Genomic DNA, 23,737 nt, shown 5'->3' with positions numbered 1-23,737 from the left:
TCCATCCTAAATTGATATTTTAGTGTAGGGCGGATACTGGAAAGTCTCTTCTGTCTCTCTGGGATATGTTGGAGAGATCTTTGTATGGAGTTCCTGGGTCTGCACCAGGGGCGGACTGACAACCCATGGGGCCCCCGGGCAATAGGGGATCATAGGGCCCCTGTGTCCTTGCCCAAACTCAAATAAGCCTATGAAAAAGGTACCAAGGGCATCTCATGGAGCCCCCTACTGACCCCGGGCCCTCGGGCAGTGGCTGAGTTTCCAAATGGTCAGTCCGCCCCTGGTCTGCACCCCTGCTGTGCTCATTATAAGGGGCTCCACCATCCTTCCTGTGCGTTCCCAGTTTGCACACATGACACGTGCCCATTACGAGGGGTTCCCACTATCTCTGCTCTGAGATTCCAGGTCTGTACACCTGCTGTGCCCATTATGAGGGGTTCCCACCATACATGTGCTGAATTCCCAGTTCTGCACAGCTGCTGTGTCCATTATGAGGGTTTCCCACCATCCCCGTGCTTAGTACCTAGTTCTGCACACTTTCTGTGCCCATTATGAGAGGTTCCCAACACACCTGTACTGGGTTCCTGGGTCTGTACACATGCTGTACCCATTATGAGGGGTTCACTCTATTCTTGCACTGAACTCCTGGGCCTGAACAACTGCTATGTCCATTTTGATGGGTTCCCACTATGTCTGTGTTGAATTCCTGGCTCTGCACCTCTGCTGTGCCCATTATGAGCTTATGGGCTCCCACCATTCCTGCTGGATTTTTATGTATTCTATATTATTAAGAATGTAACAGGAGGAGCTGGAAAACACAAAGGTGGGTGGAGGCACCCTAAAACTTCCAAGTGAATAAGAACAGAGTCGAGAAATATAGATGGGAAATCTCATTGTTGGAGTATTCAAGGCATGTAAAAAGCCGGTGGCCCACCAGAATCTACCTATGACTAAAATACCACTTTGGTGGACCAATTATTTATGTTTACATGTCCTCTCCTGCCTCTGAGTTGTCATTGTCTCCATTTTCCTCGCTTTGGTCTAGGTCATCTGCATTTGGTATATCCTGGTACGGCGGACAGTCATCTTCTGGCAAAATGCTTCTAAAGCTCTCCTGATGCACTGTGACCTCCGATGAGTCTTTCCCAGAACCCATAGACTCCTGGTCATAGTTCTGGAAGCTGCTTTTCACTTTCATGATGTACCGGCTCAGCACATTCTCGCTTTCTTTACTATTAACCACCGCTCCCTTGTCCGATAGGGAGCGGCGCAATTGTTTCACCTCCGACTGGAGACGAATGACATTCTTGTTCAGCTCCGTGATCCGGTTGCCGAGATCTGTAGGGGTAAAAGTGGTAATGTGAAAAGCTGTTCTCGGAGTAGGGTGTCTAAGGTGGATCCTCAATTACACTGCAGTAAAGCAACACTGCTATCACATCTATTCACACCCCTGGGCCATCATGATGACATCGTAAGACTTGAGCAGTGGTGTGCCAACTAGATCAAATTTTGTACCTGGGTTTGGTGGGGATTGTGTAAACAAGAATAGGTAATGATTACCATCTGGTCATATTTAATTATACTACATTGCCTGAAATAAGGTGAACCCCATCTCCACATGTTCTTAGGGAAAGTCATTAGTGCTCTTCCAACCTTGTGGGAACAGTTTGGAGTAGACCATTTTCTGTTTCAACATGACTGTGCCCTTGTGTACAATGCCAGCTCCATAAAGACATGGTTTGACCAGTTTGGTGAGGAGGAACGTGGCCTCAACCCTACTGAGCACCTTTGGGATGAATTTGAAGGCCGATTGTGAGCCAGGTCTTCTCATTCAGCATCAGTACCTGAACTCAAAAAGGGTCACAAAGTCCCACAGAAACTCTAAACATCTTCCCAAAAGAGTGGTGGCTCTATATCTGCAAAGTGGGGGGAAGGAAACTTCATATCAATGCTAAAACTTCATGAGGAACCCTCTGCACACATCTATATACCCTTTCTAGCAAACTATGCAATAAAAAACAGGTATTTTTTATATTGCATAGTTTGCTATGCATCAAAGTAATCCCTCTCTGGCCAGTCCCTATTCTGCTCTGCAAAATGCAAATGTCACAGTGGATATAGTTCAATTGTGAGCCAGAAAGGCATAAGTTGTTGAAAAGCTACAAATTTTAGGTCTGGTCACTGACCTGCAATGCAACAGAAGTATGAGCATAGGTATATCTTACTTCCTTAACTTCATATTAATGCCCATTGTTTTGCAATGGGATGTCCAACAAGCTAGGTGTGATAGTCAGGAGTCTACAGATCTTTTGGCCATATTGTGCATATCTGATATTTTTAGATTGCTGCCAGATCTGCCTGGTGAGCAATACAGATGTAGTTTTAAAGGATCTGTTTACCAATGGAACATTTCAATTTACAGTGGGTATAGAAAAGAATCACCCCCTTTAAAATAATCACATTTTGTTGCGTTGCAACCTGCAATGAAGATAGACACAGTCATTATTTTCTATACCCACTGTATGTCTATTAAAATAAAATGAGACCAGTTTGCCAGGAGGATCAGAAAAGATTTGTAGATATCCACATCTCTGTCTTGGAATAACCAACCCAAACAAAAATAGTGATCAGAAGTAGTGTTATATCGGTAGTGATAAATCACAAAAAGAATAGGGAATAAAAAATGCATAATAACAAATAAATATTTAGCAAAAATATAAAATTAAACATATTCTGTTGAAGTTTGTCTCCAGTACTTAAACATATCTGAATGTCACAATTAATCCTTTTTTGTCTTTATCCCTGAAGAAAGGGCTCTGTAATCCTCTGGTACACATTGGCTTTATTTCTACCTGCCTACAAATAATTCTGCTGTACTTTGTTGTAGAACCACCACCCAACTGGTATCTCCAGGAGTTGAGCAAACAAGCACCCAGAAAAAAACAAGTCCCATACAAAACCACTGACTGAAGCGCCCAACCCCAGGGTTCAGATCTTGAAAACCATCATGAGCAGAGATGAGTGAACTTCTAAAACTTTCAATCAGTTGTGGTTGACCTGAATTTTTTAAACAAATTGAAAATCTCCAAAATCTAAAGCTCAAGTCCTACTGAAGTCAATGGTAGTCTGAACCAAACAAGAAAAAATGAGTGCATTACAGAACAACAAAAGTTGTAACACTGTGTAGAATGGTTTGGGAAGTTCCTGGTAGCCTAATGAAATGATAGGGCCGAAAAAGTCAGCCTGAGCCACTTCCTTTAAAAGTTCTACTAGGGATACAGTGGGGCAAAAAAGTATTTAGTCAGCCACCAATTGTGCAAGTTCTCCCACTTAAAAAGATGAGAGAGGCCTGTAATTGGCATCATAGGTAGACCTCAACTATGAGAGACAAAATGAGAAAAAAAATCCAGACAATCACATTGGCTGATTTGGAAAGAATTTATTTGCAAATTATGGTGGAAAATAAGTATTTGGTCACCTACAAACAAGCAAGATTTCTGGCTCTCACAGACCTGTACCTTCTGCTTTAAGAGGCTCCTCTGTCCTGCACTCATTACCTGTATCAATGGCACCTGTTTGAACTTGTTATCTGTATAAAAGACACCTGTCCACAACCTCAAATAGTCACACTCCAAACTCCACTATGGTGAAGACCAAAGAGCTGTCAAAGGAAACCATAAACAAAATTGTAGACCTGCACCAGGCTGGAAAGGCTGAATCTGCAATAGGCAAGCAGCTTGGTGTGAACAAATCAACTGTGGGAGCAATAGAAAATGGAAGACATACAAGACCACTGATAATCTCCCTCGATCTGGGGCTCCACGCAAGATCTCACCCTGTGGGGTCAAAATGATCACAAAAACGGTAAGCAAAAATCCCAGGACCACACGGGGGGACCTAGTGAATGACCTGCAGAGAGCTGGGACCAACGTAACAAAGGCTACCATCAGTAACACACTACACCGCCAGGGACTCAGATCCTGCTGTGCCAGACGTGTCCCCCTGCTTAAGTCAGTACATGTCCGGGCCCGTCTGAAGTTTGCTAGAGAGCATTTGGATGAACCAGAAGAGGATTGGGAGAATGTCATATGGTCAGATGAAACCAAAATAGAACCGTTTGGTAGAAACACAACTCGTCGTGTTTGGAGGAGAGAGAATGCTGAGTTGCATCCAAAGAACACCATACCTACTGTGAAGCATGGGGGTGGCAACATCATGCTTTGGGGCTGTTTCTCTGCAAAGGGACCAGGACAACTGATCCATGTACAGGACAGAATGAATGGGGCCATGTATCGTGAGATTTTGAGTGCAAACCTCCTTCCATCAGCAAGGACATTGAAGATGAAACGTGGCTGGGTCTTCCAACATGACAATGATCCCAAACATACCGCCCGAGCAATGAAGGAGTGGCTTCGTAAGAAGCATTTCAAGGTCCTGGAGTGGCCTAGCCAGTCTCCAGATCTCAACCCCATAGAACACTTTTGGAGGGAGTTGAAAGTCCGTGTTGCCCAGCGACAGCCCCAAAACATCACTCTAGAGGAGATCTGCATGGAGGATGGGCCAACATACCAGCAACAGTGTGACAACCTTGTGAAGTCTTACAGGAAACGTCTGACCTCTGTCATTGCCAACAAAGAATATATAACAAAGTATTGAGATGAACTTTTCATATTGACCAAATACTTATTTTCCACCATAATGTGCAAATAAATTCTTTCCAAATCAGCCAATGTGATTGTCTGGATTTTTTTTCTCATTTTGTCTCTCATAGTTGAGGTCTACCTATGATGCCAATTACAGGCCTCTCTCATCTTTTTTTTTTGTTTACAAACGATTTTATTGAGTATAAGTAGACAATAAAATAACAGCACATTTTCAAATATTAACAGCAAAAACAAGGCACTTTGGAAAAGTACAATTCAGAAAAAGATATCATAATAATGAAGAGAAGAAACAGAAGAAAAGCAGATTGCAAGTACATGAAATACGTTAATGATAAGAGAAATTGAATAATACGTCTGTCAACAGCATCTGTCAGTCATTGTTCACTGAAAACGTTATCAATCATGCAATAAATGTCTATAATCCCCCCATGACTCCCATTTTTTATCAAATAAGTGCATCTTATCCAGCAAAGTATAATGAATGCGTTCCATGAGCATTACAGCATCAATTCTGTGCAGGATGGAGGCCAAAGGTACAGCATTGGATCTCCAGTGTAAGGCAATAGACCATAAAGTGGCAATACAAATAGTATGTATCAATCTCATAATGGCATCAGGGACCCCTGGGATATGAGCCCCCAATAGGCAAGTTTGAATAGATAAACATACTGGGGTACCCGCCAGTGAGGTGGCCACCTCGGATATCCTGCGCCAAATCAGAGATATGGACGGGCAATCCCAAAATATATGCACCAAAGTGCCTGTAAAACCACAGTCTCGAAAACATAGAGGGGACGTTTGTGGGTACAATCTATGTAGTCTTGATGGGGTATAATACCATCTAGTTAAAACCTTAAGGGCCGTTTCACGAACTGAAAGAGATCGAGAGCTTTTACAGATATTATCCACCATGGAATCCCAATCCTCATCCGAAAAAGTGGTACCACTATCCTCCTCCCACCTCTGTCGGTACAACGGAGGCGTATGAAAAAGACAAAGTAAAGATTGGTGATAAAAATTGGAAATAAGACCCCTACCCCTGGGAGAGTCACGGCTGGTACGTTCAAAAAAGGAAACCAGAGAAGACGGTGTAAGGCCAGAATGTGATTCAAAAAAGTGTCTAATCTGTCGGTAACGATGGTACTCGCGAAGGGGAATATCAAAAAGCGCGCGTAGCATATCAAAGGTAATGTAAGATCCTCCTCTTTGAAAATCAGATAATCTGATAAGAGATTGATCATACCACCAACGAAACAGTTGAGGAGAAGAAAAAGCTGGTGTAAAAGTTGGATCACCAAAAAATGAAATACCGGGTGGAATAGGAGAAACCAAATTTAATTTAAATTTGTATGTGGACCAAAGTGTCATTGAATGGGTCACTATGGAGTTATAAAATGTAAGTGAACGTGGAGAGACCCTGGACCACAGGATGCTCGGTAAGTAGAATGGGCGTATGGACTGAGATTCAAATTTGACCCATGGGATCTGAGAGTTAATAGTTGCCCACTGTGATAGCTGCGCAAAACGAGCCGAAAGATAATATATCCAAAAATTGGGAAGACCGAGGCCTCCAGTCCGTTGTGAGCAGTATAAAATCGCTGAGGCAAAACGTGCACGCTTATTACCCCAGATAAAATTATTAATGGTCCGCTGAAATTGGCTCAGAAACGTTTTTGAGACTGGAACTGGAAGAGCTCTAAAAAGATAAAGAAGTTTAGGCAAAATATTCATTTTAACAGCCGTGACTCTACCCAAGAAGGAAATAGGATAACCATGCCAAATCCTCAGTAGAGTAGATAGACGTGATATACATGGTGGATAATTAGCAGCAAATATATCTGAATAACTGGGAGTGAGATTAACACCTAAATAGGATATCCGGTCTGTAGACCAGCGGAATGGGAAGGAGCTGCGGAGAGATGCACTTAGGGAATCAGGAATATTAATCGGCATAACTACCGATTTGGTAAAATTAACAGTAAGACCTGACGTTATAGCAAAATCATTCAGTATGACACATAAATTAGGCAATGAAGTCAACGGGTTAGTAAGAAAAAGCATAACATCATCAGCATACATGCTCATTTTAAATTGTGAGACTAACAACGGGTAACCTGAAATATACGGGTGTGATCTGATCGCTACTGCCAAGGGTTCCAACACCAGTGCAAATAAAAGGGGTGAAAGGGGACAGCCCTGACGGGTACCTCTACCCAATGTGAAAAAGTCTGAATTGCAGCCAGGGAGCCGTATTCTTGTCTTCGGAGAGTCATATAAGGCATGTATACCGGCTAAAAATTCGTTATTAAAGCCCAGTTTTCGTAGCAAGGAAAACATATAGGGCCAAAGAACACTGTCAAAGGCCTTGTTTATATCCAGACTCATCAGCAAGACCTCTTTAGAATGTAAATTAGCATCTTGAATAACGTTGAGCGTGAGGCGAATATTATCAGTGATAAATCTGTCTGGGATAAATCCAGATTGGTCCGGAGAGACCAAAGAGGAGATAATAGGGGCCAACCTGTCCGCCAAGATGCGGCTAAATATTTTCAGATCATTATTCATTACGGAGATTGGTCTATAGTTTTGTGGTAAGGTGTGATCTTTCTGTGGTTTGGGTATTAAAGACATGTTAGCCAACAGCATCTCCTCCGGGAACCTACCCCCCTGCAAAACATCATTAAATAAAGTTATCAGATAGGGAGCCAAAGTAGAGGCAAAATGTTTGTAATAACTAGCAGTGAACCCGTCTGGACCTGGCGCAGTAGAGCTTTTTATGGCGCTAATTGCACGAGTTATCTCCTCCAGAGTGCAGGGGGCATTAAGAGAAGCAACTTGAGAAGGTGTGAGAGCAGGGAGGGGTATAGAATCCAGCCACGAGGCTGCTGGTGAAACAGAATCCGACCGTGGAGGGGCTAATAGGTTAGAATAAAAGTTTTCAAAAATGCCCAAAACCTCCTGAGGCAGAGATGAAATAGCACCCGAGTTAGTACGCAATTTATAAATATGTGGGGGGTGCATGGAGTGATTCAGTTTCCTTGCAAACATAGAGGAAGCCGAGTTGCTATGTAACAAAAATGTGGCTTTTGACCAGCGGAGAGCTTTTTCAGTTTTTTGGGATAGCAGAGTATTCAATTCTAAGCGCTTTTGAGATAGTAACTGTTTATTAAGAAAAGATGGGTTAGCAATATGACTTCGGTAATGTGCTTCCAATTCTCGGGTAAGAAGCAGAATTTGCTGCCATCGTTTTCTATTTCTGGATGAAGCCATAGAAATAAGGCGGCCTCGTAAGACCGCCTTATGGGCTACCCATAATGTGGCTGGAGAAATATCAGGAGTCGAATTAGATTGAAAATATTCCAAAATAGATGCAGCTACTTCATGGCGGGAGTCAATATCCGTAAGCATAGAATCATTGAGTCTCCATGAGAAGGGAGTGGGTGCAAGTCCCATACATGTGATAGACAAGGCTATAATATTGTGATCCGACCAAGGACTCAAGTGGATGTTCGCTATCCTAGAGTTTGCTAATAAAATAGGGGTGCAATAAATATAGTCTAATCTAGCATAAGAGTCATGTGGGTGAGAATAAAATGAATATTCTCTAGCTCCTACATTATGCGCCCTCCAGGCATCTACTAATTGGAAGGCCTCTAGTCTTTTAGTAAGTGATTTTGGGAAGGCGTGGGAAGAGTGCAAGAGTGAGCTACGGTCCAAAAGAGGATTTGCTACCAGGTTGAAATCACCGCCCACCAATAGATGGGGTGACAAAAATCTATCAAGAACATCAAAAAATTTTGAGAAAAAGGTAGCTTGTGCCGAATTCGGTGCGTAGACATTTGCTATTGTAAGTTCTCGGCCTGAAAGGGTGCCCTTAAGAATAATAAACCTACTGTCTGGATCACGGAACACATGTTGAACCTCAAAGGGGATTGAATTATGCAGAAAAATGGCCACCCCTCTACTCTTGGAGGAGTGTAAAGTATAATACCCTTGTCTATAGGATTTGTGAAAATATGTCGGGTGTTTTGCGGCTGCAAAATGTGTTTCCTGCAATAAAATAATTTTAGCCCCTAATCGCCTATACTGAAGAAAGGCTGTTTTGCGCTTGTTTGGCGAGTTGAAACCCTGGACATTATGCGAGATACATTGAATTGCCATAGTATGCAAAAATAATTACCATCAGCAAAAAAATATACATTGACAAGACATATACTCGAATTATTTGGCTAGATGTAAGGACCTTCAAGTCCATAACAAATAGATTTACGGGTAGCATTACCAGTCTGGGGGACATCCAGACCCCAAAATGGGGGTCGTGACGTCCACACACCGGTATCAAGTCAACATCATGTACGAAATTTTTGAGGAAAAAAAAGACAAAAAACAGTAAAAGTGAAGCAATGATAGCTGCGACAATGAAAAGAGTAACTGAGAGACATGGATCAGGTATGCAATTAGCTGTACCTGAAAAAACAAAAAATTTCAACATCAAAGGGCCAATCGGGCCCAAACCCTGTCTCCATAACACATGAAAAACGGAGCCGTCACCCCACAATCGGGCGGTGATTCCTCCGGTCATGTCAGGAGGCAGGGTGGGGTAACGTGTCCAAGAGTTGTGAGGCCATGAATCAGTGGGCGATATTCAGAGGGCCTGAAGACCCTTGTTAGACTTAAACACATCCAGTTATCAACGAGAGAGCATATATAGTCTATATAAACACAGAAACAGCTCAACAGCTTCCACAAAAACACATATATATATCCCCAAGGTGTAGGGGGTGCTGAACAATAGACATCCCGTGGGTTGCCTCCTATCCCAATCAAGGGAAATCGCTGACCAGGATCATCGATGCAAGTAATAATAGGCAGGAAGGCATGGTCCCATCAGCCCAGTTCTTGTCGGGCCCTCCTCCTTTCCCTCCGTGGAGATGGAGTGTGCCAGATAGGAGAGACACGAGGTGTAGGGGGGGGACGTCGAGGTGATGGGGCATCCGCCAGGCCCAACTTGGTCAGGATCTCTCTGCCCTCAGGAAGGGATGTAGCAATATATGTGCTCCCATTATGTGGAACTATTAACTTAAAAGGGAAGCCCCATTTATAACGGATACGAGCTGAAAAAAGAGCCGTTGTAACCTCCTTCATTTTCCTGCGCTTCTCCAATGTAGCCGGAGAAACATCTGGAAAAATTTGTAAAACCGAGCCTTCAAAGGAGATCGTTGGAGTGTTGCGAGCAGCTCTGAGTATGTCTTCTTTGGTCAGGAAATCTTTTAGACACAGAACAATGTCCCTAGGCGGTTTATCACTAGGGGGTTTAGGGCGCAGGGCTCTATGGATGCGATCACAGGCAAAGGATCCGGGATTGCAATCCGGAAGGAGAGATTTGAATAGCTTGGTAACGGTTAGTGAGAGATCAGAAACAGATTCCGGAATTCCCCTGACTCGCAGATTATTTCTGCGGTTGCGATTATCAAGGTCTTCAACCTGTGCCTGCAATTGTAAAAAGGCCATTTGTAGATGATCATGTTCTCTGGAAAGGTCCCCATAGGCTAGGCTAAGTTCATCATGTTTAGTTTCCAAGCGATCGGTTCTAGAGCCCAATGTGGCTATTTCCTGAGAGAGAACATTAGTGCTTTTGTGTAATTCTGATTGGAATTTGGCGGCCAATTTGGTGTACATGGTTTCCAAGCAAGATTCCAGGTCACCCTTTGTAAGTTGCTGTGCATCTTCACTGACCAGAGTTAATGAAGGAGTTGTGATATCACGCAAGGGTTCGGATGGGGATGCTCGTTCTGCGTCACCTAGAGACATGTTGCAAATCTCGTGTGTCTTAAGTAGATATGTAGTGAGGGACTTTTGAGCTTGTCCCTTCTTTTTTTTGGTGGACGGCATACAGAGAGTCTCCCGGGGGTGATCAACTGGAAATTGGATGATAAAAAGAGATAATGACCCCAGGGGACCTATAACGCCCGAATCAGGTTTAGGGTTGTATTTACATAAACGCTGTCAAGCTTATCCGAAAAAACTTTATATTGTAAATACAGTTAGTAAGCCATGAGGATGTGGAGTGGACATAGGCCGTGGTGCACCCCATTAATAGCTCCAGGGTCTGGGATGAACAGGGGGGCAAGTATAGGACAGAGGATCCCTTATGATGGCCTAATAATCCTCCAGAGCAAGTATAGTCAGCCCATACACCCCTCCAGGGCAGTATATAGGCCTCAGTGGGTTTCTGGGCCCAGCAAAGGCCTCAATCACAGAGGGATGGGGTCCCTGGAGTGGTGGGCGGGAGCCCCGTCCCCCGAGACGTCAAAGGGGGATAGGATGGTCAGTGTCTACCAGCCTCCTGCACTCACCGTAGCTCGGATGTGAGGAGGAGGAGGTCCGGGCCGGATGCAGTAGGCCGCAGCCACAGGGAACGGCAATATGCTACTCCGTCTCTTCCCCAGGTCCAGGGGATGCAGAGGATGTCACAAACGTCTCAGGAGGGTCCGCCGCCGCCCGGATGATAGCGGATGCAGGCAGAAACCTCCGGAGTCACGGACCATGCGGCCGCGCTAGGCCGCGCGCATCCACCGCCACAGATGGCGGAGATATCCCCCGGGGCTTTTCTCCCAGGCACAGGGGAAGCACCCAAGGATCCAGCCGCTCCGCCGTGGTCCGCAGCAGCACGGATGGCGGTGGATTGTGTAGGTCGGCGACGGAGCTCCGGATTATGCGGCCGCTCCGGTCGCCATCTTGGACACGCCCCAGGCCTCTCTCATCTTTTTAAGTGGGAGAACTTGCACAATTGGTGGCTGACTAAATACTTTTTTTTCCCCAGTGTAGTATGATAGATGGTGGGACCTGGTGGCAGTTGAGAGATAAGGGTGCTAGGGGAACATGTTTTGGCAGAAACAGCCTTTGGAGCTGCCTTGGGCCTATTTCTCCCAGAAGACTTTTGGGAATCAAAGCTGCTAAATATAACACTGGAATTTGGATTTGGACATCAGAATCTGTGCAGTTCAGTCTAAATTTAGTGTCACACAAAATTCTGAAAATTGAAAGGATCAAGTCTAATCATAATTACCATCCAGCACCTCCACACACAAAGACAAATAAAAAAATAGGGATTAGTAAAGGAAAGGAGGAGGGTGGCAGGTATCCAATTTTACTTTGTTACCTTTTCGTCTGCTTTCTTCAAACTCCCTGCGAGCTGTGTCGATGTATCTCTGCACCAGAGCTTTAATCACCTGCAGGCGGTACGAGATGCGGCTCTCTCCAGGCTCCCCAATGCCAATTCCCCTGTTGGACTGAATGGGAAAACATGGTCTAAGACTATCAGAATTTACTTTGATCAAATATTATGGAAACCAAAGAAAATATTTCAGTACTTTTTTTTATGATAAAGAGTATTGTACAACTTCTTTTGGTACTTACAATGGTGGAGATTGGTGGGTAATCTTGCTTCTTCTTGGGTTTGTAACAGCACATAAATCGAAAAATGGCTCTGTGATTGGGCAGAAATACTGGTGTTATTAGTGACCTGTGCCATACATGTAGTGCAATCGTATTTTATAGTACAGTGGTCATCAAATTGTGGACTGGGGACCGGATGCAGCCCTTTGCTTGCCTTGATCCAGCCCTTAGGGCACTTTTCCTCGCACTGGTATTAGGTACTGTTTTGCCAACTGACACCAACAATGGCGCACCATTTCTCCCACTGACACCAACAATGGGGCACTATTCCTTCCCAGGAAAATTTCTTCTCCCACTGGCCACAGTCTGGCCCCCTAAAGTCTGTAGGACAATATACTGACTGTTTGTTTAGAAACTTTGGGGCCCTTTGTTATAGTAGATGCAAGTTTGGGAAAAGGTTGCCAAGCATCTCTGTAACATAAGAGCCAACAGACTTCTAAATTGCATTATGTTTCTACCCATTTACCCCATTATGCCACCGCTTAGTTTTAAGAAATGATAATGCCGAAGCACCATTGTTGGGCGGTACATGGGCTTCCCATCGCACTGGTTCCCATTTGTTATTTGGTGACTGGGAGAAGTCGGTGACACAGTCACAGTGCTGGGGGAGCAGGAATGAGCATGTTCCTAGCACAATAGACATATGCATATATGCAGCAATAAGGTCCCATAGAAGACAATCACACTCCAATGACATCAAGTCTTTCCTCCAACTTTATTGAATCAATCAAAGCACACTGCAGTCAAGCCTAGGACTGCCCCACTCTAACACATTTCACCCTTGTACTGGCCTATTCATATTAAGCCTGCACAAGGGTGAAACATGTTAGAGTTGAGCGGCCCTAGGTGGGGCTGCAGTGTGCTTTGTTTGGTTCAAAAACATTGGAAGAAAGACCTGACATCATTGGAGTGTGTTTGTCCTCTATGGGACTTTCCATACAGTGTGCAATGATCTTTCACTCGGCCTGCATCCATTGTTCCAGATGCTAGGGATGCACTATCAGCCTGTAGCAGTAACATTCTTCTGGCCTTCTACCACAAAATTAGGCCCAGCTATATATATGCATACAGCCAGCGGGAAGGGGTTAGTATTATTTCTCAACAAACATATTTTATATCTAATTAAATGGCTGGTGCACCTCTCAGTGTTATTTTGGTACGCCTGTGTCTTCTCATAATGTGAACTCCCTCTGCCATAATTTCCAGCTCTTTTCCTTGGTGGAATATGTGTGCACACTTGGGAACTCAGCACAGAGATCCCCCCAATCCCTTAGAGATAGAAGAGACTGTCAAGGCTTTCACTCTTCAGCATCCACCAATCTAAAATATCTGCTATAATGGTGCCCCGGCTCCCAGGGAGTAAGGCTGACAGTGGAGATAATGATAGTACCTGACGAAGTAGAAGAGGGCTTTTGGGGTCGGGATGATGTTAAATGGAACGGGAAGAGTCAGTCCTTCTCTGAAATAGGACAGGTACAATTTGGAGCGGGCAAATTTCCATTCTACATCAGCGTCATCCTACAGAGATAGCACAGAGAGAGAGGAGTTAAAGCCAGGAAATTAAATTCAGGTTATACAGTGCATGGACACAGAATGTTTCCTTCTTGGATAGGGTGGGGAAGGGTAGATCTCCTGCCAGGTTTTCATAGCAGTTTGTTTCCATGTTGGGTAAATTTTATACTGTATATGCCCACACTGATCCATAGAGATCAACGTCAAGCCTGGATTTTAGTACTATAGTATATTCATCAAGGGGTTTATACTGGACACCTGTTTTGAGATTGCAACCATTGGAAAGCTGCCACACACAAAGGGTGATCATGTCAAACAGGGACTTTTGGGTTTACAGTATATAACAGGGTTACTCAACTTGGGTTCCTCCAGAGGTTGGCAGGGGTTCCTTGAGCAATGAGCAATTTTTGCCTCTCAGGTAAGTTCCCACATACACCATTGATCTTTTTAGCAATCTGTAAAGGGGTAATTCTTCCCAATGACCACACATGTGTAAGGAGTATTCTTCCCACTGATCATACTGATGTATCATGAAGATGTAGATAAAGCAATTTTTAGCAGGGGTTCCCTGAGACTGGAAAGTTACGTCATGGGTTCCTCTGTGTTGAAAAGGCTGGTATATAATAAAAGAACAAATTTCAAGGAGTTGAAACTGCATTTATTTATTTATTTATTTTTTATATTAACAATTTTTATTGGTTTTCATGAAATACAAACAGTATATTTCAAAAGGATAAGAAAAGAAAATAAACATAACAGAAAGATACATCGATGGCAAAATTAAATGGTGTCAGGACCAGCGGAGTCATAAATATCAATGTAAAGGATATCAGGGCCTTGCAATGTGGGCCGGCATAGAAGAGGTGAAAGTATCCCATGGGAGCCAAATCATCTCAAATACAGCAAACAAACAACTATGTAGTGCAGTCAAATATTCTATCTGTCTTACATCAGCAATGAGTTTGTACAAAATCGACATTGAAGGAGGAGTAGAGGATAACCAACACATAGGAATGCTTCTCCTGGCCGCGGTCAGCACATGTACAGCGAGTTTCCTGGATAATTTAGGTAATCCTGGGAATGGTAGACCCAGTAAAAAATGTAATGGATCAAGTGGGAGAGAGACATGCAGCAATGAATTCAGCAAGGAGAGAACATCCTGCCAAAAAGGAGCAATGGAGCTGCATGTCCAAAAAATATGATAGAGAGAACCAAGGTCTCTACTACAGCGCCAGCAATCAGGAGAAGCACTCGGATTATAAGCATGCAGAACCTCAGGTGTTTTATACCATAACATCATAATCTTGTAAATATTTTCCTTAAAAACCACACAAACAGAAGATCTAGATGCATTTTCCCAAATTTTCTTCCATGTTAATAAATCAATATCACATTGTGTGAATTGAGACCACCTACGCATGTAAAGGTGAGTATCATTGGATAAGGAGGGGGCTTCCATAAGAAGTTTATAAGTATTAGAGATTATACCCCTATGGTGGGGACCCTGCATACATAAACTTTCAAAGGGAGTAGGCTTCCCCAGAGTCAATGAAGGAGATAAAGTGGAAAAAAAGTGGCGTATTTGAAGATAAATATATAGGTGTTGAGAAGGTAAAAGGGCTTTTTTCTGGAGGACTGGGAATGAGTGTAACTTACGAGACACCGGGTGTACCAAGTGAAGCAATTGAAAAAGGTTAGCTACAACCCAATGCGACATCCGGGACATGGCCATATTGTCTGGGAGATTAGGGTTATAGAGGACATTTGTCAGTGGGGAGCAATCAGAGGCCAATGTAAATTTAGCCCTACATTTCCGCCAAAGAGTCAGAGAAAAATACATAGGTCCCAGAAATAAATGGCGAAAGGAGGAGACATCCACTGCTGAGGTCGACCAAAGGAGAGAGCACGGATGAGCTGGGGACAATTGCAAAGATTCGATCTCAATCCATGTGTTGGGAGGATGATGGGAAGACCATGACATGAGAAAACGAAGGTGATGTGCGTAGTAATATGTTATAATATCCGGGGCCCCCAAGCCCCCCCTAGATCGTGGGGAAAGCAAAACAGAACGTGCAATCATGTGCCGCCTGTTGTGCCAAATAAAATGCAGGAAAGATTTCTGAAGAGAGTGAAGTTTGGACATAGGAATGGGAATGGGGAGGGTCGCAAACAGGTACAAAAGTTTAGGCAACACTGTCATTTTTAATACGTTAATGCGTCCTAGGAAAGAAATGGGCAAGGCATCCCATCGTTTCAGAGAGCGAGAAATTGCTATAAATAGTGGAGGAAAATTGGCCTCGTATATGGATTGGTAAGAGGAAGTAAGATTAATACCTAAATATTTTAAAGAATGGGTACACCACCGATAGGGAAAGGCTTCCTGAAGCAAGGATAATGTGACAGGTGGGACGTGAATTGGGAGTGCCTCAGTTTTAGACGTATTAACTTTGTAACCTGAAATAGCCCCAAATTGTTTCAAGATCTGATGCAAAATCGGTAAAGAAGTATAGGGACTCGTGAGTGTGAGGAGGATGTCGTCTGCAAACAGCGATAATTTGTACTCATGGGTATGGGAATGTATCCCGCGAATATCCGGATTCGACCTAATGGCTGTGGCCAGTGGCTCCAGGCAAAGAATAAACAGCAGAGGGGAGAGTGGACAACCCTGACGTGTGCCATTTGACATCTGAAAAGGGAGTGAAAGAAAAGATGCTAATCTGACCTGCGAAAATGGGGAAGAATAAAGGGCCTTCAAGGCTGCTACAAATGGACCCCGGAAACCAAACCTCTCCAAAACCATAAACATGTAGGGCCAACTTAACCGGTCAAAAGCTTTTTGAGCATCCAAGCTCAATAACACAGCAGGGGTGGAGGATCGATTAACCAGATCAACCAGATCAATAGATCTCCTGGTGTTATCCGCAGCATGTCTGGAAGGCACAAAGCCCACTTGGTCCCTATGTATGAGTTTGGAAATAATTCCGGACAGTCGGTTGGCTAAAATTTTTGTGAAAATCTTGTAATCGGAATTAAGTAGGGCAATCGGACGGTAGTTGTCTTAGGGATAACCGAGATATAGGCTCGTGAAAATTCAGTCTGGGGTGTGACCCCCTTACAAAGATCTCTGTAAAGAGAAAGGAGATGGGGAGCCAGGATACCAATAAAGGATTTATAATAGGTGTAGGGTAAACCATCCGGACCTGGGGCCTTACGAGAAGGGAGATGTTTAATTGTATCAAGTAATTCCTCTATCTTAATGTCAGCATTAAGAATGGCAATGTCTGAGGGTGATAGTCTCGGAAATGACAAGGAATCAAAAAAATTGTCAAAGGATAACTGTGTGAGAGGCGGGTGAAGGTCTGGGATCAAACAGTTATACAGTTTCTCATAGTAGGAGCCAAAAAGGGTTGCCATGACCTGAGGATCATAGGTAGGGCTGCCGTTTGGTTGGATTAAAAGATCAGGCATCGTGGAAGGAGACTGAGCTTTAAGTCGATTGACTAACATACGATGGGGTTTGTTGGAAAATTCATAAAATTTCAGTTTAATCCACAGAAGGGATTGTGCAGCCTTACTGGAGTCGAGGGTTTTAATTCGGTCACGTAAAAATGTTACCTTCCGGAGCCCAGAAATGGACGGCTTGGCCATCAACCGTCGCTCCGCCAAAAATAGTTGATGTACAAGAGAGGCCTTAGCATGTGCCGCAGATTTCTTTAAACGAGAACCCATAGAAATACAGAGTCCCCGAAATACCGCCTTATGGGCCTCCCATAAAATAGAGGAAGAGGCTACGGAGCCAACATTGAGGGTAAAATAGGTATCAAGTCCCCGAGACAATTCATCCCTAAGATGATCTGTGGAGAGGAAGGTCTCATTAAGGCGCCAATGACATGGTTTGGGTATAGCGGGAGGAAAGAAAAGGTTTAAAGTCAGAGAGGCGTGGTCAGACCAGGTAATGGGGTTAATTTCAGAAGAGACCAAGAGTGGAAGCAGTGGGGCAGAGATGAAAAAATTATCTAAGCGGGAGAAGCTACGGTGAGGGGTGGAGTAGAAAGTAAATTGTTTATGGGTGGGGTGTTTAATCCACCAGGCGTCGAAGAGACGATGCTCCCTTATCAGTCTACGAAAGGATTTTGAAGCGGAGCATTGCCGCTTCGAGGGTGTGGACTCAAAAAGAACTTTCCTGTCCTTATGGGGGGAGAAAATCAAATTAAAATCACTCCCCAAAATCACATGCGAAGTGGAAAAAGAGTCTAAAGCGTCGAGTGTTTGGGAAAGAAATTGCAATTGACCCGTATTGGGGGCGTATAAATTCAACAGAACAAGGGGAGTGTTACCCAGCATACATTCCAGAATAATGAAACAACCTTTTTGGTCAACTTTGGAGGAAACAATCCGAAGGGAGCAGTGCGACCCAATCAAAATTGCCACCCCAGCCTTCCCGGAGGGATCAAAGGCCGAATAGGCTTGGGGAAAAAATCTCGAGGCAAAACGAAAGGAGCCAGCTGATTTGAAATGTGTCTCTTGAACAAAAATAATGTCTGCTCCTGAGGATCGAAATTCCCTCAAAGCCATCCACCTTTTTTGAATGGAGTTGAGGCCCTTGACATTATACGACAGAAACCGCAAAGCCATTATAAAATAACAAAAATTGAAGCAAATGTGTTAGCATAAAAAAGAAATGAAATACCATCGATGCAATAGAAAAAAAAACAAAAAACAATAAATTAACACAGAAAGGTGTAAACATAGAAATTGACATAAGTATCCATGAGGATATAAACTCGGGAACAACCAATTGGCCCAAGTCGTCTAGGCCTATGGCTAGACAAATTCGGGAGCAGCACGACAACCAAGACATCAGAAAAATCGTCATGCCCGGCCAGACAAAACAGAAGTGAGAAAATGCACCCAACAATGGTTCGGCCGGACAGAAAAGAGAAACCCGAAAAGAAAAAAAATTATGTAAAAAACCCAGGAAGGAAGGATCATCACCGGAAACACATCAGAAGTGCACCCCAGAGAATCATCATACAGACGGATCAATCTACTGAGGGTGACGTGGACGCTGTGGGGTACGTGTAAGTCTCTTCCGACCTCCGCGGACTGGAGTCCAGATCTTGTTGGGGGTGGCGGATGGACGAGATGGAGTTGGTGGCAGAGGGGACACATCTTCAGGCAAAGGTGGAAGTCCCAGGCGCTTTAAGAAGGAATCCGCCTCATGAAGATCACGAAGCACGACTTGGGAATTATCCCTAGTTACGACCAACCGGAAAGGAAACCCCCATCGGTAAAGGACATGATGTTGTTGAAGGTGTGTGGTGAGCGGCTTCAGGGCTCGCCTCTTGGCCAAGGTAGTCGGAGACAAATCGCAGAAGAGTTGGAGTCTGTCACCTTTAAATTCCAGAGATGATTTGTGGCGAGCAGCTGATAAGGCTTCTTTGCTTTGAAAAAAGTGGAAGCGAACTATGACGTCGCGTGGTCTGGTGCCTTCGACAGGTTTTGGGCCCAGTGAGCGATGAGCCCTGTCCATTCGCCAATCTGTTTCCGGAACCAATGGAGCAGTTGCGCTAAAGAAGGACAGAAGGTGACGGTGCAATTGCGCATCAGCGATAGATTCGGACATACCGCGTATACGGATATTTTGGCGCCGTTCCCTGTTTTCTAAGTCTTCTTGCTGAAGCTGCATTTGGGACATGGAATGCTTCAAATATGCGTTATCCTCCTCCAAAACATGAACGTATTGCACCAAATCATCAAACTCAGTCTCCAATTTATCCGTGCAGTCTCCAATCTGAGTTATTTCCCCTCTGAGATCTAATGCCAGCTTTCCAATTTCAGCGGATATGGATGCGGTAATATTGCGCAGAAAAATTTGCAGCTTGTCATCTAGCGCTGAAAGTGTGAGGGAAGGAGACGGTATGGTTTGCTGAGATATCTGGGTGGAGGGAGGATGATTTCCCGATGCAGAGTATTCTGCTGCCCCCCCCAGTTATATGCTGGGGATCCCCAGTTATATTATGGTGATCAGAGTCCTCCATCTGGGGCTGAGTCAGGGCAGAGGCAGGCATGGAAGCTGACAGGCATGAAGGTGCAGTACCCTCCATGACCACCGGGGGGCCGGGATCTCTCCCTGGGTTCCTGGGCATACTGGAGGCCGGGGATTGCGGCCTGGACAGGAACCGCCGGAGCGGCGAGGGCCGCGAATCCGGTGGCTGCGGGGAGGGGGGCTTCCAGCGCCCTATCTTCCCCATACAGGTCTCTCCCTGAAGCCGGGCCGGGTGCCAAGTGGGTGTGACTCACCCTTATTAGCAGGGAAGCAGTGGCGCGTATCAGGTGAGTCCGTGCTGGCCGGGGATGAGCGGAGCTCAGCTAAAATGCAGCCGCCATCGTCCCTGGCCGCGCATGCGCCCCCGCATTTATTTTTCAACATACTCCCCTGCTACATTTATACATTTATCCCAACGTTTAAGTAAAGCCTGGAAAGCTTCGACCCGGCCAGGATCATTGCAAAACCCAAAAAGAAGGCCATCTTTATAGCATTCAAATGTCTTACTGCAGCTGAGCGTCTCATCACTGTACTGTGTATGAAGTCTGTAGATATCCAAGGGTTTTACACCTTCGTTCACAAGAAACTTCATCACCACACGCTGTTCCAGGCACTAACACTGTTGTCTGCCATCTTGATTAACAGTCTCTGGACTGGCCCGCAACATATGCACCGCCTATCAGTAATACGACACACTTGCCACTTACTACTGCCTGTAGTACTGTCACACAAGCACCCATTAGATCCGGTTTGACTTGAACGCCCCCCCCCCCCCCCATATACATATATATATATATATTTGTGGAAATTACATTTGGAATATTAATACATTTTAGAAATTATCACAATTTCCCTCAATCACACAATCTTTGTGTGGAATTTTTATTTTTAAAGCATAATAAGTCAAGTAACATCACTGCTCAATGTTGGAGGACTGCCATTGATGTCCAGGGGTTTCTTTGCTCTCTGACTGTGTTGCCTTTACTACCCTTATTAGTGGGTTGCCTTTACTATCACAAGGTTACTATCTTGGGCAGTGTCTGTTACTATATTGTCCTGCAGAGGGACCACTTGATTCATCTTCATATATCTGGAATGGCTTTGGCCTATAGTGCTGGGAAAAAGTATTTGCCCCTTCCTCATTTTTTTTTTGCATATTTGTCACTTAAATTATTCAGATCATCAAACAAATTTTAATATTACACAAAGATAACCCGAGTAATTACAAAATGCAGTTTTTAAATGATGATTTCATATATTAAGGGAAAAAAGCTGTCCAAACCTGCCTGGTCCTATGTGAATAAGTAATTTTCCACTAAACCTAACAACTGGTTGTGCCACCCTTAGTGGCAACAACTGCAATCAAAAGTTTGCGATAACTGGCAATGAGCTTTTCACATCGCTGTGGAGGAATTTTGGCCCACTCTTCTTTGCAGAATTGTTTTAATTCGGCCACATTGGAGGGTTTTCCAGCATGAACAGCCTGTTTAAGGTCATGTCACAGCATCTCAATACCTCCACTGGCCTACCCAACAAATACAATTTAAAATACGAACAACAATATACAAAACAATCCACAACTCAGTCCCAAGTTACATCACCAACCTCATCTCAAAATATCACCAAAACTGTTCTCTTAGCTTCTCCTAAGGTCTCCTGCTTTCCAGATCCCTCACCACCTCCCCCCATGCTCATCTCCAGGACTTCTCCAGAACCTCTTCCATTCTCTGGAACTCCCCACCCTGCTCTGGCTATCTATCTCTGACTCCTGGTCCCTGAAAACATATTTCTTTAGGGAAGCCTATCCCTCTGCTAGCTAACAAGTCATCCCCCACAGTGATTACCTATCACTTGCCCTTTCTTTTAGATTGGAAGCTCTAACAAGCAGGGTCTCTTATCCCTCTTGTATTGAACTGTAAGGTAACCATACTGTCTCGCTTCATATTGTAAACTGTTGGTGCCATATAAATTCTGTTTAATAATGTATTTTGTTTGCTAATCACTGTGCGAATCATAAACAACTGCCATTTTTTATATATACTATCATATAGTACACAATGTGGCATTATGATAGCATTAGAACATTGATGTTTTCACCTTTCTTTATCCTCCGGTAAACATACACAAGAATATAATGGTGCCTGGTGGTTTTATCATCCACCAGCCATAGGCGCGCCCCTGCCGAGATCCATTTGTTCACGCAGTGTCCAGATACAAACAAACAAGCCAAACTTACGCTGGATTTTTTTGTTATCCAACAAGCTTTATTGCAACCTGGTTGGCTTTGTTTTTTGCACTGACCTCTGTAATGTCTAGCATATAGTGGGTGAAAATCCCTGAAGGCCAGCTGTGTCTAAGATGCCACAATCACTCAGTCTGCCACCAACCATCATTCCACGGCCAAAGCCATTTATCATGCATTTTCCCCATTCTAACACATGGTCGAATAAAAACAAAACTTCTTATATACAAACTTTTTATATATTTTGTTGAAGCTACATGATTTATCGTTTAGCACTTGCTGTTAATGTAAAGATCAGCCTTGAGTCTTCACTACTTGCTGGTTGTTGCTCAGTACTGTATCTCATATTGTGCTGTAGTGCACACCTACCACAGTAGTAGTGCTTAAATAGACTGGTGGACAGTCACTCTCTGCCCGAACAACAGTCTTTGCATGACTTCAATCTGTCTGCACTACTCAGGATTACTCAGTTGAATTTGAATGTATTGGTTTTCTGTCCTGATGATCTTCTTTGATTTTGCTGTATGCTTACACCTCCTGCCCTTGGGCTTTTCTTCTGCTAATTGTGTTGCATCAGCATCTGTCCTGCATACTTGTAGGTTTTCCCTTGGTGACAGAGTGGGGTTGATTTACTAAAACTGGAGAATGCAAAATCTGGTGCCGATGTGCATGATAGCCAATCCGCTTCTAACTTTAGTTTGTTTAATTAAGCTTTGTCAAAAAACAAAGAAGCAGATTGCTTTCTATGCAGAGCTGCACCAGATTTTGCACTCAAATCAACCCCACTGAGTCCATAAAACTTTGTGACAGTTAACAACTGTACCCAATATAATGGCCTTGAGTGTGTGTAATAAACCCTTTCTTTCTCCAACCACCTACTGAAATGCATAACATGTAATATGTCATTGGAGCAGTTCCCATCACCCGTTATCTCTCACACTGGGGCACAACTCTCACCTCGATCTTCTGGAAGGAATTGGTGATCATGGCAATAAGCATGTTGAGTAGGACAATCACCATGATAATGGTAAAGATTCCATACAGTGCCCGTCCAACAAATTCTGCTACGGCATAGTGGTTCATGTCCACAGTGGTCCGCTCCACCATCTGGAACATCGTCCAGAACAGGAACTGGAAGGTCTCATTGAAACTGAAAAAAGCCAAGAGACAAAGAATGAACCAGGAGCTCAGGGAAATATAAACAGCCCCATACCTGCTCTCAAGACTCTTATGTGGTTTTGTACATGGGCTTTACATTTAAAATTCTGCAGTTTGTTTCCTTTTGGGTGGCTCAACAAGAATCAGCTGTGTACAGACTGGATGGTAGAATTGTGTAACAGGGGCCAGTCCATGGACAGTCAACCCTCAACAAATACACAATTTTAGCGAAGAACTCTAGCTTCAGTCTTATCAGCAAAGTTCATGTTCCCTGCTAATCGGCGAGCTCTAGCTCTGATCAGAGGCGTAACTAGAACCTTCAGGACCCCGATGCAAGAAACCATGAAGGGGCCCCTTCTGACAACTCCTCCAGGCCCTGGACCCTTCCCACTGATCTCGGGGCCCTTTACTCCCATCCAGTGTTGCCAATCCCTGATTAATTTTTTACTGACAAAGCATGAAAAATGTACTGACTGAGCACAGTTTTTACTGACAGCCTACACTATGACTAAAACTCCTATTATAAACTAATGCAGACCATAGATGGCTCGAAAATCGGCCGAAAATTTGTATTCGATTTTCGGATCGTTGGTGAATTTGTTGGCCGTTTTTCATGAGTTTGACACATTTTTTAATCGGCTATGTTGAAAAAAA

At 44.0% G+C, this 23,737-nt stretch overlaps 1 protein-coding gene across 1 annotated transcript in view; it reads right to left on the bottom strand.

Annotated features, from left to right (window-relative positions):
* Nucleotides 1-888: 888 nt before the first annotated feature.
* LOC149442244 (short transient receptor potential channel 2-like) overlaps nt 889-23,737 on the bottom strand; it is a 62,736-nt gene continuing 39,887 nt past the window's right edge. The window contains exons 9-13 of the mRNA XM_089656309.1: nt 22,883-23,075; nt 13,513-13,640; nt 12,084-12,153; nt 11,827-11,956; nt 889-1,338 (exon numbers count right to left, since the gene is read on the bottom strand). Of these exons, the coding sequence (XP_089512435.1) occupies nt 986-1,338; nt 11,827-11,956; nt 12,084-12,153; nt 13,513-13,640; nt 22,883-23,075 (874 nt within the window). The 3' untranslated portion in view covers nt 889-985. The remainder of the gene's footprint in view (nt 1,339-11,826; nt 11,957-12,083; nt 12,154-13,512; nt 13,641-22,882; nt 23,076-23,737) is intronic.

Source organism: Staurois parvus, unplaced genomic scaffold (assembly GCF_062004578.1).
Source record: "Staurois parvus isolate SC_StPar_1 unplaced genomic scaffold, SC_StPar_1.0 ptg000897l, whole genome shotgun sequence".
NCBI classification, from domain to species: Eukaryota; Metazoa; Chordata; class Amphibia; order Anura; family Ranidae; genus Staurois; species Staurois parvus.
The sequence above is the reverse complement of the archived record's forward strand: the minus strand, read 5'-3'. Positions and strand labels throughout refer to the sequence as shown.